This window comes from Saccoglossus kowalevskii, chromosome 5 (assembly GCF_978046115.1).
Source record: "Saccoglossus kowalevskii chromosome 5, keSacKowa6.1, whole genome shotgun sequence".
NCBI classification, from domain to species: Eukaryota; Metazoa; Hemichordata; class Enteropneusta; family Harrimaniidae; genus Saccoglossus; species Saccoglossus kowalevskii.
The window spans coordinates 32,016,621-32,031,894 of NC_140645.1; the positions used below are offsets into that span (position 1 = coordinate 32,016,621).

The following is a 15,274-nucleotide window of genomic DNA, read 5'->3' on the forward strand; positions in this document are numbered from 1 at the left end:
CATTTTAAAAATATATTTTGTAGTTAATAACATAAAAATAATAATATTGATATACAAATAAATTATTTTGGGGCAGAAAATAGCAGGCAATCAACAAACACTTTGTTACAGGAGTCTGGTATAATATCAACGTTTAATATGTCTAATTAATGTTTCCTAATACAAGATATTTTCCCAAAATAATTCATTGTGATTATTTATTTCAAAATTTTTATCAAAATATGGCATATGCTAATAATCAGAGACTGATGTAGAATGTTGGATTAGATGGAACACATTTACATAACGTCATTGTGACATTGCATTGAGTAACACATATGTAAGAGAAACGCCGATTTCATGTGCGGCGCTCCTCTAAATCATCTACTGATATTTTAGCCCAAAAAGCGATGGTACAATCATAACACCACGATATAATGCTAGAATAAAAAGTTATGAAGTAATTATACAAGAAACAATTGTCTGACTAACATATATTGTGTATACATTTTGTAATAATATGATAATTTAGACGAGAATTATGGGACTGTAATTAAGTATAGAATTCATGTATATTTAAAAGCTTGGCGGTTGGAGTTAATACATAACAGACAATCAACACATTTGTACTACGGGGCTTGGAAAGCTTAGGTGTATTTTTATGCTTTAATTAGCAATTACCGACGACCGTTTACGTGAATGCCTCGAATACCATCCATTGAATATTTCAACATACTTTAGTATATTAAAAATACATTTTAGTCAGATATTTTATCAGACATTTGATCAGACAAACCTCTGAGTTTTCCCGGGAGTTTAACCTCATTATATAACCTTTCAACTTTGATGAATATGCAAATTTTATATAGTCATGTTCCTTGACGTCATATACGGAAGTAGTAGTTTATATACACACGTTTTATCGGACATGGAATAACTACGAAGTGAATGTGAACAGGAGAAAAACAAGTTGATATGTATTTTGCAAGCATTACAATGTTACTTATTGTTCTGCTTACCCGGAAACATGGAGGTACAGTATACATTGCTATTTTGTTACGTACTATCACTATGCCAACAGTGTCAGTTCAACGTAAAATGCGACCTGTTTTGGACACTGTCCTGTTGTAAATACATTAGCTATTAATCTGTGATAATTGCTGTATACAAGTTTAATCTCCTGACATGTTGTGTTGCTGGCAGTTATATTAGCGAAACATTCAGGCATTGGTCTTACTCAATTAAATAAACCCGACACGAGATTTCATGTCAACAGAATTCAGTACAATTGCTTCAGTCATACATACGTCACTGTTCCATTAGCATTCTATTTAACTGGCTGAATGTCCCTTGGCTGTTATGAGCTGGTTAATATGTAAATTATACGTGGTTATCCTAGCACTCTATAATTTATTTATAAAACCCAGATAGATAAACATTAAATGCCCGGAAATTATTGAATATATCGATTATTTATAGTTGACGGTGAAGCTACATTGATAGGACCAAGTAGTACAGTGTATGCTATGCCTGGGGAGGACGCCACACTCGACTGTACTATTTACAACTTAGGCGATTCAAATGACCACGCTACATGGGTATATGGAGAAACCTCAACCATAGTTGCCAATATATATCCAACTGGTACTGGCCATGCATCACCAGGATATGGTGTGGATACTTCAACATCAAATAGATATGATTTGATTGTATATGACGTCACTTTAGATGGAAGTGATGGTGAATATGATTGTTATTTCAGTCTGGATAACAATCCTGATGGAGAAGTTGGAAAACTTGTTGTGTTGGGTAAGTATAACATTTCTTATAATTTGTAGATGAATACTAATGTATTTATAATATTTTTACTTATTATGTTGTGATATACTGACTGTCATTTTTTTATTATTTGAGATGTGTGTTATAATATTAATAGAGAATTGTATATTAATTTATTTTCTTTCATTAGTTAATGTTGATTCAGTTGATATTGTTGACTACTATGATGACCAGAAAGTAGATATAATAGCAGGAGAAACAACACAATTCACTTGTATAGCATCTGATGGTAACCCAGCAGCTGAGTTAACATGGACAATAGGAGACACCAATATCACAGAATACAGTACATATACAACAGAAGTCAGTGATAATAATGACAAACTACATAACAGTATGAGTGTGTTGAATTATACATTCAATGCAACAGATAATGAAGAGGCTTTAGAATGCCAAGCATTTCAACATGATCGATTAACAAGAAAAAGTGCACGTATTTACATGAATGTATTATGTAAGTATTCTTAGCAGGTATAGTGGTATGACAGATTACACGTCAATTACGTAGGTCAAAGTTCATTCAGCGATTTTCCGAATAAAATATAATCGCTTTGGCGTCAAAAGTAGAATACCAGTGCAAAAACATGCCAGTAACGATTACTTTCTGGGTTGATTCATCAATATTCTAGATCCTCCAATAATCTCCAAAATTGAGATTATTTCTTGGAGTGATGGTGATGTGATAAATGTGGAATGTGTAAATACAGCCAATCCAGAGTCATATCAGTATAAATGGGAAGCTGAGGGTGGACAGACTGAAACTACACATGAGAACACATGGGAACTTATAGATACTGGAGGTGATGGCAAAGAAGATATTACATGTACACCTACAAATAGTCAAGAAAGTACAGCGCATAGCCAAACTATATACAAACCATGTAAGTATACAATATGTACACATTATAGTGACATCAGAGGCAGTATGTACAGCTACAAACACTATGGGATCCAATAGACCATATACCCAAATAGTCTGCAAACTATGCAAATATATACTATATAATACATGTATACGTATGTATAGCATATGGTGTGCAATGACCAAGTTTAAAGTATGACGTGTACGTACTAATATAATAGTACACTTGTAGAGACATTCGGTTAAAATGTCTTTCATTTAAATTCTACCTTCCAGCGATATAAGTACATCTGTGACGTAAATGTGTCAATGAACTGCCGTTTACAACTGTCATAGTGTTGATGTCTATAATTATCGTTAATAAAATAATATGTGATGTGCTGTATTTTAGTTGACAAATAATCCAAACAATTATTGATTTGAGCTACTTCCCGTCAAATGAATGGTGTGATTTGTGGCTGATCAGTCTTACGTTTCTATGCATATATTTAATTCAAATTAATGTTCCTTCAGACATTGTGGCACTTTCCTGAACAATCGAATGTTAGGTTTTACATAAACTATTTATCCTGTTTGTTTGTAGACGAACCCACAGTTAACGCTATCACAGAGAGTCCCCTCAAAATCGTAGCAGGGTCTGACGCCGTGTTAGAGTGTGGCACAGATGCTGTACCACCATCTCCCGATAACGAGATTTGGGAATGGTTTCTACAGGATAGGTCAAATTACACACAATTAGATCCTTCTTATGAAGGTTATGATATTGAACCAGTGGAAAATGTTGAACAGACCACGACGTTAACTGTATTTGATGCACAAGGTGTTAAAACTTATCGCTGTCAACTTGGAGAATCATATGCGGATATTGAAGTCCAGGCAGCGGGATCAGAGCCAGGTTTGCGGCAGTTAATTATACGCTCCTGTATATTTATAGCAACATGTACTATAAGAACATGGATAGAGATTGAATATCTATTCACAAAAATGCAAACACACCGACCATATCCAATTTATCATACAAATATATATATATTAAAACATATAATATAAAAACATGTATAGAGATTGAATATCCATTCACAACCTATGACTTATATTTTATTTATTGAAATCGTACTTGCTGTTTTGGGGTATTTAAATCATAATTTGTATATTATTCTAGCAACTGATCAGAATTCCTGCACCGTGAGTGTCGGTATGGCGGCATTATTTGCAGTTCTACTTTGTTGCTCAGTGACTGGCAATATCGTTGCATTTTTTATACATAGACGTGTTAAGGGAAGTTTTTCTAAACAGGTATGTTTTATGTTAAATAATGACGAGTTAATAATTGTGTTTTCTATGATTTTCTGTGTGGTACTTAGCGTGGATATTGACACATAGGTTGGTATTGTTATCTGCAACTTCATTTACTTTCATCGGTAAAAACATGTATCCATGTATTTGTTTAAAATAATTTTGTTTGTTTGAGAAATTATGTGTTTTATGTTGATATTCGTGTAATTTGTTTTAAAGTTAAAGTCTATATCGGATTCAGGTGATAATTATACAACACTTTCTACAATGACCAAAGATGCAGTGCATGTATATGAAAGACCTACATTTAAAGCAGATGAGGTAAGAGAACATATTAACACTTAACAATCGCATGGAGTAACAGAGTAAACACATTATTCAAATATAATCGTTTATAATTGTATTTGTTTAGTTTATAGAAAACTACAAATGCTTTTGAACTGACGAATAGACCAACTGAATCATGAAGGTGATTATACATTGTAGTACATTATATTTAATTGCAGAACGTTGAAGACACTAATTATACTTCCCTTTCATCAGAAACAAGAAACACAAAATCTACATATGAGGGAATAAACACGACAAAGGTAAATACAGAGCAACCTAATGCCTTTTCACAGATTACATCGATTAATATGACATTTGTTGTCTACTTTATTCACAAAGAAAATTTATTCTGTGACTGTTCATGTTGTAATATTTGTATGTAATGAAACGATGATTATAATATACAAACATTTCACTCATGTGAACAATTAACGAAACTAATACACGACTGCTAAAATAACTATAGCATTGTGTTCATATTATTGTACTTTCGTTTTTCACTCAGAACACCAGAATGAGATGAAGACTGACTGCTGTACTAATTAATTATTGTATATCTCGGAAATACATTGAAATGTTTATTTTTCAATCCGATAGCTTCAGAATATAAACCATTCATATTTGTTTGAGCTGAATATAATACTGGCATCATTCTGAGTTTTGGCCAAACTCATCTTAGAAAATCCAATATTTTAAAATAAGTTGATTAATTAGCGTATTCATGCTTTTAATATATTTCTTTTTCGAGTAGTGACATTTAATGACCAATTTATTCAGAGTAAGTTATATACATCTGCACTTCTGTGAATTACCTTAATCAATCTATAGCGTTTTAAATATAACAGCATGTTTGACAACTTAGTTATTCAGTTAATAATTACAAGCAAAACGGTGTACTTTTCAAAGGAATATAGAAAGGATATAAAAATTATAAAAACAAATATATACATAGTAGAAATCTTAAAATGCGTGGCGACGACAGCTACAAAATGTTTTATTAGATATAACTGGAATGATATGTTGAGACTATTTTCTGACTGACAAATCATCAATAATTTATTACAACAACAATTGAATGTATGTCATATTTTCCCAGTGAATAAATTGACACTGTCTTCATATACATTACTATATGTATCTTATTTGCAAGTGTCGAATTTGTAATTTTAACAAAATGCGTAATACTATGGCATTTTTACTGATTTAAATTTACATTTGCATGTGAATATAAAGGAGGTTGTTCACCCCTATATCGAACCGGAGTGATCTGAACTGTTTGACCTTTGTACCCAAGTAAACGAGCGTTACTGCACATTTAACACACCTATATCCATTGTTTTTTGTTTGGTTCTAGTCAATTTTACAAAACATTTAATATATTATCAAGTATTTCGAACTCTGGGAAGCAGACTCGACTAGCTTCGCCATTTCTGTTTCCCAGCCATATTATACATATGTATTTCGATTTGTGTTCGTTTATTTGTTTATCCACTTGTTTATTTATTTATACATGTACATTTCTTTCATATAATTAGTATACTTACTTCTACTGTAACTATTTTAACTTTGAATAATATGGTAAATAAAACAACAGTATTTGATGCTAAAATATAGCTGAAAATATTATTTTTCATAACAAACAAGCCTAACTTCTGAATTAGCGGTTGAAGCTGACGTCACATCAAGGAAGTTGTCGTGTTTATATAGATCATCATGTCATTCATGTGATAAAATTCGTATGAAAAAAAGCTCGTTGAAAAAATTGACACTGGTTGTGTCATTTAGTAATTATTAAGTAATATCTTAAACTGTTACGACAGCTAGGTTGCCTATCTATAAAACAAACGGAGTTGAACCTCCCACACATTTGTTCAACAACTATCTCTCCAGCATAAACGAAAATTGAAATATAATTTGTGTGTCGCTGTAACTAAATCAATGGATGATCAGGCAATCAATATTGATTACCTGATCATTTTGTTATTTCAAATGTAACTAAAACACATCACTTTCTTAGATGGTATTTCAAGGTGATATTTGCAAGCATTAAGCAGGAACAATATAGCTTAAAATGCAAGATGATATTAACACAGAAATGAATATAAATATTTTCGTTAGACAGGCACCATAACATCGAATATATTACTAGTGATTCGTACGTAATCTGAGGCCATGTCAATTTCTGTGGATGTTCTTGGGAGTGTATTTGTCTATAATAGTTATGAAGGTAATAATACCAGATATAATAAGCTAGGAAGATAATGGAGATAAACAAATAAATAAAATATATACTAGTAGATCTAGTACATCATCATTTCGCTGAAGGGACGATTTCGTGAAAATAAAATCCAGCGAATATACTTTTTTTTCCTATATTTCACATTAAACTCATCAAAAATCCATGAAAACAAATTTCATAATGTCTGGCATCTTTTCATGATGCCTGGCACTGTAAGCATTACAATATGTATAAATAGCATTCGCTATATATGTCACATTGAACACACATTAAACACGTTGTGGCGCATCGACATACGATTTAACGATTTTCGACAAACAAAATATATTGCTCCATCATGTTCAAACCACGGTATTTGATAGTAATAACACTGTCTATTTTTGATTAAATATTTATTTGCACTCTGTCCATGTCCAAACTGAATTATAATGTTCACAGTTTTATACTAAATTGCAGTCAGAAATTATAAAATATGTTTCTAGTGTATGCAATAAACATGGCTTTAGTATTAACGTATAATATCTGTCAGTGTGCGAAGCTGTATCTATAGTGCATCTAAAGTTACCCAGCGTCAACAAATTGTATATCATAACTGATCTATAGAGGGCGCTTTATAACCCAATATGACAAGCAAATCTACGGAGTGAAATATCACTTGAATCTTATTGAACATATACATGCTTCATTCAAGGTGCAATATGTATATCTTGGCAAAGACGTATCGTATGAGTTATCGGTAATAAATTGCATTAATATTTTGGTGAAATAGTAAGAAAACCAGTATCAAACTTAACTTGAAAATTTGCTTCACTAGAGTGCTATTCTCTACATTTCTTTATTCACCGCATGTTACGCAGGTAGTCGTCTACTGTCTGTTATGTTTGAACAGCTGGACACGTTAGAGAACCACAACAACCATTCGGAGTTAGATCACTATGTAAACACACTGGGAACATAACAAGTCAGTTAGATCACCATGTAAACACACTCGGAACATAACAAGTCGGAGTTAGATCACTATGTGAACACACTCAGAACATAACAAGTCAGTTAGATCACTATGTAAACACACTCGGAACATAACAAGTCAGTTAGATCACTATGTAAACACACTCAGAACATATCAAGTCAGTTAGATCACTGTGTAAACACACTCGGAACATAACAAGTCAGTGGTCAGTATGTAAACGCACTCGGAACATAACAAGTCGGAGTTAAATCACTATGTAAACACACTCGCAACATAACAAGTCGGAGTTAGATCACTATGTAAACACACTCTGAACATAACAAGTCGGAGTTAGATCACTATGTAAACACACTCTGAACATAACAAGTCGGAGTTAGATCACTATGTAAACATACTCTGAACATAACAAGTCGGAGTTACATCACTATGTAAACACACTCTGAACATAACAAGTCGGAGTTAGATCACTATGTAAACACACTCTGAACATAACAAGTCGGAGTTAGATCACTATGTAAACACACTCTGAACATAACAAGTCGGAGTTAGATCACTATGTGAACACACTGGAAACATAACAAGCCATAACAATCATGGAGGTTAATTATTTCACCTCCATGCTCACACTAAGTGGAAGTGTTTGTAGATGTAGATCCATAAAGTTGTGAATGTGAACAACATGGGGAAACGACACTTTATATCAACTGCACTTTAGCAAGGTCACGCATTCGTTGTGGAATACATACGAACGACCCAAGGCATGCGCACTACGTATTCAATATTCTAATAACTTTTATGATGTTACGAAGTAGACACATCTTGTAAATATTATATTTAGATGCAATTATTACTAGAAAACATTAATTATGAAACGTCACAAGCACATATATTTAGCCAGAAGACTGTACATTTTTCTGCCATATTACTTGGATTGGATTGGATACGAGATTTAACAAGTGATTCTTCGTCTTATCTAAATGTCTATGAAACTCGGGGTATTTCTAGTACCAAGTCAACCGCGAGATATTTCTTTTTACGCACAATGGAGGACGTGGATAACCGAATTTGGGCTCCAGTGCGAATCTCCCGATTTCATAAAAAACAATCTAATCGTATACGAATCTCGAGCTAACTAATTTGGTGTGGTGAAAAGCGTACAGGCATTTACACCGCCTGGGGTTAACGAACAACTAACTTGTCAATTAAAAAATAAATAAAATACAAATGTAAAGTAAACAGATTTAATATTTAAACTAGTAATTCACTCAATATAGAAACGCCATAGCAACAACACGTCTAAGTACAACGGCAATTCCTGAACATTACAAAATATGTGCTTCACAAAAATTATAAACAAGAGGAAAGCCGAGTCTGTGCACAGGGAGTTGGACAAACTTATGTATTTTAATAAATTATTAAAAAATAAATTGTTATATAACTTTTCTTCCCCCCCCCTCCCTGGTATCGATTTCAAGTAATCACTGATCCTTGTTTATACCACTCTTTCTTTTATCACAACTTTGTTACGCGCTAATGTTATATGCAAATTTTAACGCGCGATGTAGACACGCCCTATTATAATAAAATATCCCAAGGGTTGAAAAACGCCAGGACTGGCTCCACGATCTGATGTATGTCAAGTTCCTTGAGCCCTACGTTGCAAAAGATCACTCACCGCTTATCGATCAGACCCTGGGTCACATCAATTCGATCATCGAAGACACAGTCCAACGCCGGACGTCAACAAAGTTGGTGCAACGCAAGTTTGGCAGCCACTTTGATTTCTTCACGGTACGGGAATAACAAACTCGTCCGTGGGCTGCAACACCCTAAACTCAGTTCTTTCCTAGCTTTTCGTACGCCGACTTGATGCTTTCCAGAGTTCACACACTAGACAATACGCACACTCATTCAAACTCCTCACAAGTACCTGTTGGCCTTAGCCAGAACTAGAGGATATAGGGAATACAGTGCTGATGTCTCCCTAGGGCAGTGTCTGTCGCAATCATGCGAGTCCCACCCCTCGATATGCCCACGGACAACCCACCTGTTGGTGGCTCCGCAAACAACATCGCGACGCACCACATAGCCTTCCAGATTGCTAAGAAAACCATGCCCGCGCAGGGTAATACAACCTATACGTAGGTTTCAGATTTGTCGCTACAAATCCTGCCAGTAAATCAACCACTACCACTACTGACTAAGAACACACGCTCCGCCAATCTGTCGAAATTAAGCTCTTCACAAAAAGAAGTCCCAAAACACTATATACAAATAGCTCATCCACTGCTGCCCTGGAACGTAAGCCTACAACGTAATGTTCCATGGAGATCCCACTGTGTCGGGCCGTGAAATTTCATATCGCATCTGGTGTTTGAATATATAGGCACGCCTCGCCACTGGCATCCAATACCAACAGTCAACAGACTGTGAAAACTAGTTCATGACAGTTCAGTAAAGCAGATCAACCAATTAATGTTGCAAGTATACGCTGCCAAAGTGATAGTAATACTGCAAACTATGACGACAATGCACACCGCGCTGCAATCTCAAACAAGACGACGGCTGATCAAACCGACACCCTCTAGCTGATACACTGATACACACTGGGTGACGGTATCTAAATGCGGGGAAAACGTCAACAATAACCGCATGACGTGGCCATATCAAAACGACGCAGGTACCACAACGCAATGCCGCCTTAGTAAGCTTTAGTAAATGTGTCACAATGCACACCCACTAAACGTACCAAACTCCCTTTGCTTTGGTTACCTTAACACAGGAGGAAAATCCCCATCTATTCGGCGGATGGCTACCCTCCTAGAACTACGTATTGGGTCGACACCAGACGTTGCGACACCAATAGTCGTCGCCGTACTTTTTCTATGCGTGTCAGAGACGCTTGCCGACTCACACGGAGAAAACTTCCAAGTCCTAGGTGCATGACGTACGCGCTTCGATTGCCGTGGTAACTGAACATCAGATGACATGCAAGTCATCTCCGTTGGATCATTATCCGACTGTGCCGGAATACTAACTGCTGATTCATCCTCGTCAGATGCATCGTACATGGCACTTTCGTTTTCTATTTGCGCATTAACCTCGTGAACGGTATCAGACAAACGACCAACATCATGTCGATGTCTATCGATATTTTCAGCACTGGCTGGTGAAGGTGTGTCCGAAATACCTTGGGAGAAAGTCTCACGCCTAAACGGATCTGGGGCTTTAAAGCACCTTACCCCCGCCTCAGTAGAGGATGGTGCAAGCTCATTGTCATAAACACTTACTGCTGCACCCCTATGCGATCTCTCGATGGCAACCAGTTCTAATGGTTGTGTGGTCGTAGTAGGTATCATATCAGCTCGGGTCTTAAAGCCTGTCGGGTCTTTCCTCCGAGTGCAACGTTTACAAGTTCGCACATAATTCCGCACATCGCTTTCCATATGTGGCCAGTAGAACCGAGATCGCAACCTTTCAAGAGTACGATCACATGCAAAGTGTCCCATTTGGTCATGCGCTCCAGCCATGGCGATCTCACGATGACTGGAGGGCAAAACCAACTGAAAACATTTCTAATCCAAACTATCATATCTAGTTCGGTATAAAACGTTGTCCCTAAAACATAGTTTATCCATCTCGCGCAAAGCTGATAATACCAGCGGCGTGTTCCGATTCGCCTCCAATGGATCAGTCGCGATATAACAGGATCGTGTTTCTGCAATTCAGCCCAATCTCGAGGAGACACTGAGATGAGAGACAACTCACCAGGGCCCTCTGGCGGAGATAGGAACTCGATAAGTATAGCTGTAATCGCTGTCTAGTGAGAAAAACAAAACAATTAATCCAAATAGTTCTATTACTACAACTGTTTGATGAGCCATAATTTAAAAAAATAAACATTACTACAGCTCAACTATGGCCAATATAATTTCACTAACTTGTGGATGGCTGTATTACTCAAAACTACATTTAGATGCATGCATTGATTATTTATTTTAGCTTGACTGTCTATAAGTCTACTTTTTAAGCCCAGTCAATGACGATTACATTGTGGCTAACCAATTATTTCTCTTGTGGGACAGCTAGTTAACTGAATATGAAATTCAAACTTACCCAACACAAGAAGTGTACCTACTTCTCCATCAGGATTGTTATCTTGACTGAAATAACAATCATAATCCCCATCACTTCCATCTAAAGTTACGTCATATACAATCAAATCATATCTATTTGATGTTGAAGTATCCACACCATATCCTGGTGATACATTGCCAGTACCAGTTGGATATATAGTGACAACTATGGTTGAGGTTTCTTCATATACCCATGCCGCGTGGTCATTTGAATCTCCTAAGTTGTAAATAGTACAGTCGAGTGTAGCGTCCTCCCCAGGCATAGCATATACTGTACTACTTGGTCCTATCAATGTAGCTGCACCGTCAACTGTTGAGAAATTGGTCGTGACTAAATAAATACAGTATTAATTAAGACACTTAGGAATCTGTTAGAAAACCAAACATTGAATGAGGAGAATTCATCAAGAAATACAAAAAATAATAAAAACAGCATACACATAGTCAATACAATACAATGTATTATTGCATGTAGATGTAGACAAGTTTGAATAAAATATACTAGAATTAGTAGAACCAATCAATTATAAAAACACGAGTGGGATTAAATAATTTTAAAATAGTAAAACAGATCAACATTTCAGTTGCAGGGTTTTATATATTTTTGTTTAATTTATAGAACGGTGTTTTGTCATATAGTTTTGTCGTTTGGCTGTCAGCCATTACATCAACACACCCTGAAAACTTACCTGCTGACGACCAGGTGATCAGAACAACAACACAGCACAGAATAAGGTTCCTCATAATCATGTTTCTCTACTGTTTCTTGTAAACAACTCCCGGAACTTGTAACTACGGTTAAATATAGTTCGATATTTCAAGTCGATCTGAAAAAAAATACGTTCAAGTAGGAGCGCTTCGTATATTAACTGCCGCCACAACGACTAGGCTTCCTCGCTGTGATGTCCGTTTTACCCAGAATGCTTTGCGCTTCCGGGTGGTTGAACCGCTCCCTGAATACAGCATTTTTAGGGTTACCTTCACAGTCACTTGGGGGCTGAAAATCAATAAATACTAATTTTCAATAAAAATCATCCGCTATACGTATATAAATAAACAAGTTGTGAAACACGGCACCGAGTAAATCGACACCCTGTCGGTTTCAAATGTCGATTTCTTACCTTAAAATGCGAAACAAAATTTTTAGAGGGGATCAGGTGTTACGTTAATAACCATTGTTCATAATTGCTAACTTGGTTTTATTCAAAACTGCACAAATCCCGCGTTTTCTGATGATATCCGACGATTTCATGAACGAAAATGGCCAGCAGCCAGAATCAAGGGGGATTCGCATAGAGTTCTGGGTAAATCAAGGAAATACTCGCTGTTACGGCACGCCTGATTGGCTGAAAATGAGTATGCGCACTTGATTTACCCATAACTCTGCGCGAATCCCCCTTGATTCTGGCTGCTGGCCATTTTCGATCATGAAATTGTCGGATATCACCAGAAAACTCGCGATTTGTGCCGTTTTGAATAAAACCAACTTAGTGATTATGAACAATGGTTATTAACATAACACCTGACCCCCTCTGCACTTTTTGTTTCGCATTTTAAGGTAAGAAATCGACATTTGAAACCGACAGGGTGTCGATTTACTCAGTGCCGTGTTTCACAACTTGTTTATTTATATACGTATAGCGGATGATTTTTTTTTGAAAATTAGTATTTATTGATTTTCAGCCCCCAAGTGACTGTGGTTACCTTCCATTTACTCGCGGTCAAATTTGAATAAAACACACTCGCCGGCAAAACCAAGACAGTTTAATATTAAATATGAACAGCTCCATTGAATTTTCTATGAACTTATAAATAAAGTTCATACGGTTCGGTTAAAATTGGTCGCACGTTTGTTAAACGACCCCACTAAGTCAGTGGAGCGTGAAGTGTGAGCGTCGGCCCATTGTGTTTTTTTTCCTTTCATATTCTTATTGGCGTTTACACCTTCTGCAATTCAGTTAGGCGCATATTATGCATATAGACAATGGCTGTCCACACGGAGACGCTTAACAAGTTTAAATAATTTTGAATAAATAGTGTTACGACCCAACACAGGGACACGGATTTTGAAACTTATGGCTCTGACTTTTGATGACAGTAAACTCATGATAATTAAATGACTAATTAGAAGGACGACATTGATTGTAATGAATGAGGCCACTAGGGGGCGCGAGCATGTAAACACCGCTCTATTATCTACCTGAAAATGTAGCAGTGGTCATCGCGTAGCGCGTGTTCGAAATTCATTTAAATAAACAATGTATTTTACATGCGTTGTATACGTCACCCGTGCCGAACAGGACGAGCCGCGAAGACCACCGCCATTTTAAAATAAATCGAAATGCATATATGTTAAGCTCATCATATCAAAACAAATAACAAATAAGTAAAAAACAAATCTATTCCTTATCTGAACAGAAAAAGATTTGAATGCAATCTGACTGCCGATACAAACATGAACAACACTCATTTAGATATTAACGATCTTCAAGAACCAACTTTCTACACAGACAGTTGAATATTTCCAACTGTGGACACAAATCTATCAATCGCGTTTTTAGGTCAAAATTAGTTATCCAGGATACCACCGGCATGGATACGGCTATACACACATATGTTAACTAATAACCAAAAAACTTCAAATATGTAAATATATGATTTATCGATATGTACCTTCAACCGCACAACTGTATATGCCCGGGTATATATAAACTACCCAAATAACCTTCAGCACCACTCGATTCCGACCATTCTGGTTATGTACACGTGCCCAATGTCGTCATAAGTTGATCGAATTAGAGTCTTATTTACTTAACGTGTGAACGGCGATAATTTAATCAAGTGTTAAAATGATGGGAGTCACGTGATTGACTCCCAGGGCTCACTTCGCACATTTCAGGATCACTGAGATAATTCACACATTATGAAGACAATGATTACCAGCTGTGAACTTATAGCAAGATACTGCGGGTAAAAATCCCTCTCAGAGCACGTACTCGTTTCTTTTGGCCGAAAAACCGTGCATTCTAAGTTGCAGCTTCGGCATTATGCGACAAATACCACCGGAAAGCACATAATTTGCGGAGAACGTCAGTTTGTTTCTGTCTTGGCATTGAATTATATTTGTATATTATCTTTGATCACAATTAGGGTAGACGAAACCTCAGATGGAAGATAGACTGCTAAAAACTTTCTAGAAGATGAAATTTACTTTCTAACCTCTTGTATATTTATGGGGAAAAATCTAATAAATTGTCTGATTTTAATAGTACTGATATTACAAACACATTTGTTACAATCATGAATACTACTTTAATCATTTACTCAGACATGTTATTACATTTCTGAAACTCACACTTGCCTAACGCAGGACTTTTCATTTAGTTTTGTGTTCTTACTTTTGTTTGAAGTGTTTCCTATTTTTTGTACCTAAGATGAAGTTAACTTTGTTTTATTCATTATGGTGTAATACAAATTATTATTATTAATTGTGAAAGTTCATATTTACCAGTTTATTACGCATAAGACAGTATTAAAAATTACATACCAGTGCACATGCCCTGAGAGTACTAAACACCGTGACAATTCGCCGCACCTGAGGTTCAGACGCCGAAAAAACGACA

At 35.9% G+C, this 15,274-nt stretch overlaps 1 protein-coding gene across 2 annotated transcripts; it reads left to right on the forward strand.

Annotated features, from left to right (window-relative positions):
• Positions 1-903: 903 nt before the first annotated feature.
• LOC146746061 (uncharacterized) lies at positions 904-5,919 on the forward strand. 2 transcript variants are annotated; one of them, XM_085499675.1, is made up of 9 exons: positions 904-1,012; positions 1,459-1,788; positions 1,949-2,272; positions 2,448-2,699; positions 3,264-3,575; positions 3,843-3,976; positions 4,196-4,297; positions 4,483-4,566; positions 4,812-5,919. In XM_085499675.1, exons 1-9 carry the CDS (start codon positions 955-957, stop codon positions 4,827-4,829), a joined length of 1,614 nt encoding a protein of 537 aa, XP_085355801.1. In that variant the 5' UTR covers positions 904-954; the 3' UTR covers positions 4,830-5,919. The 2 variants fall into 2 exon arrangements, with proteins under 2 accessions (XP_085355801.1, XP_085355802.1); XM_085499676.1 differs by having other exon boundaries at positions 4,520-4,566.
• Positions 5,920-15,274: the final 9,355 nt, after the last annotated feature.

Bases quoted from the DNA above. Each gene is read 5' to 3' on its own strand.
- LOC146746061 (XM_085499675.1), top strand. From the start codon at position 955: ATGTATTTTGCAAGCATTACAATGTTACTTATTGTTCTGCTTACCCGG. The intron at 2,273-2,447 runs GTAAGTATTCTT...TCAATATTCTAG, and splicing joins TATTTACATGAATGTATTAT to ATCCTCCAATAATCTCCAAA. The intron at 3,576-3,842 runs GTTTGCGGCAGT...ATATTATTCTAG, and splicing joins GGCAGCGGGATCAGAGCCAG to CAACTGATCAGAATTCCTGC.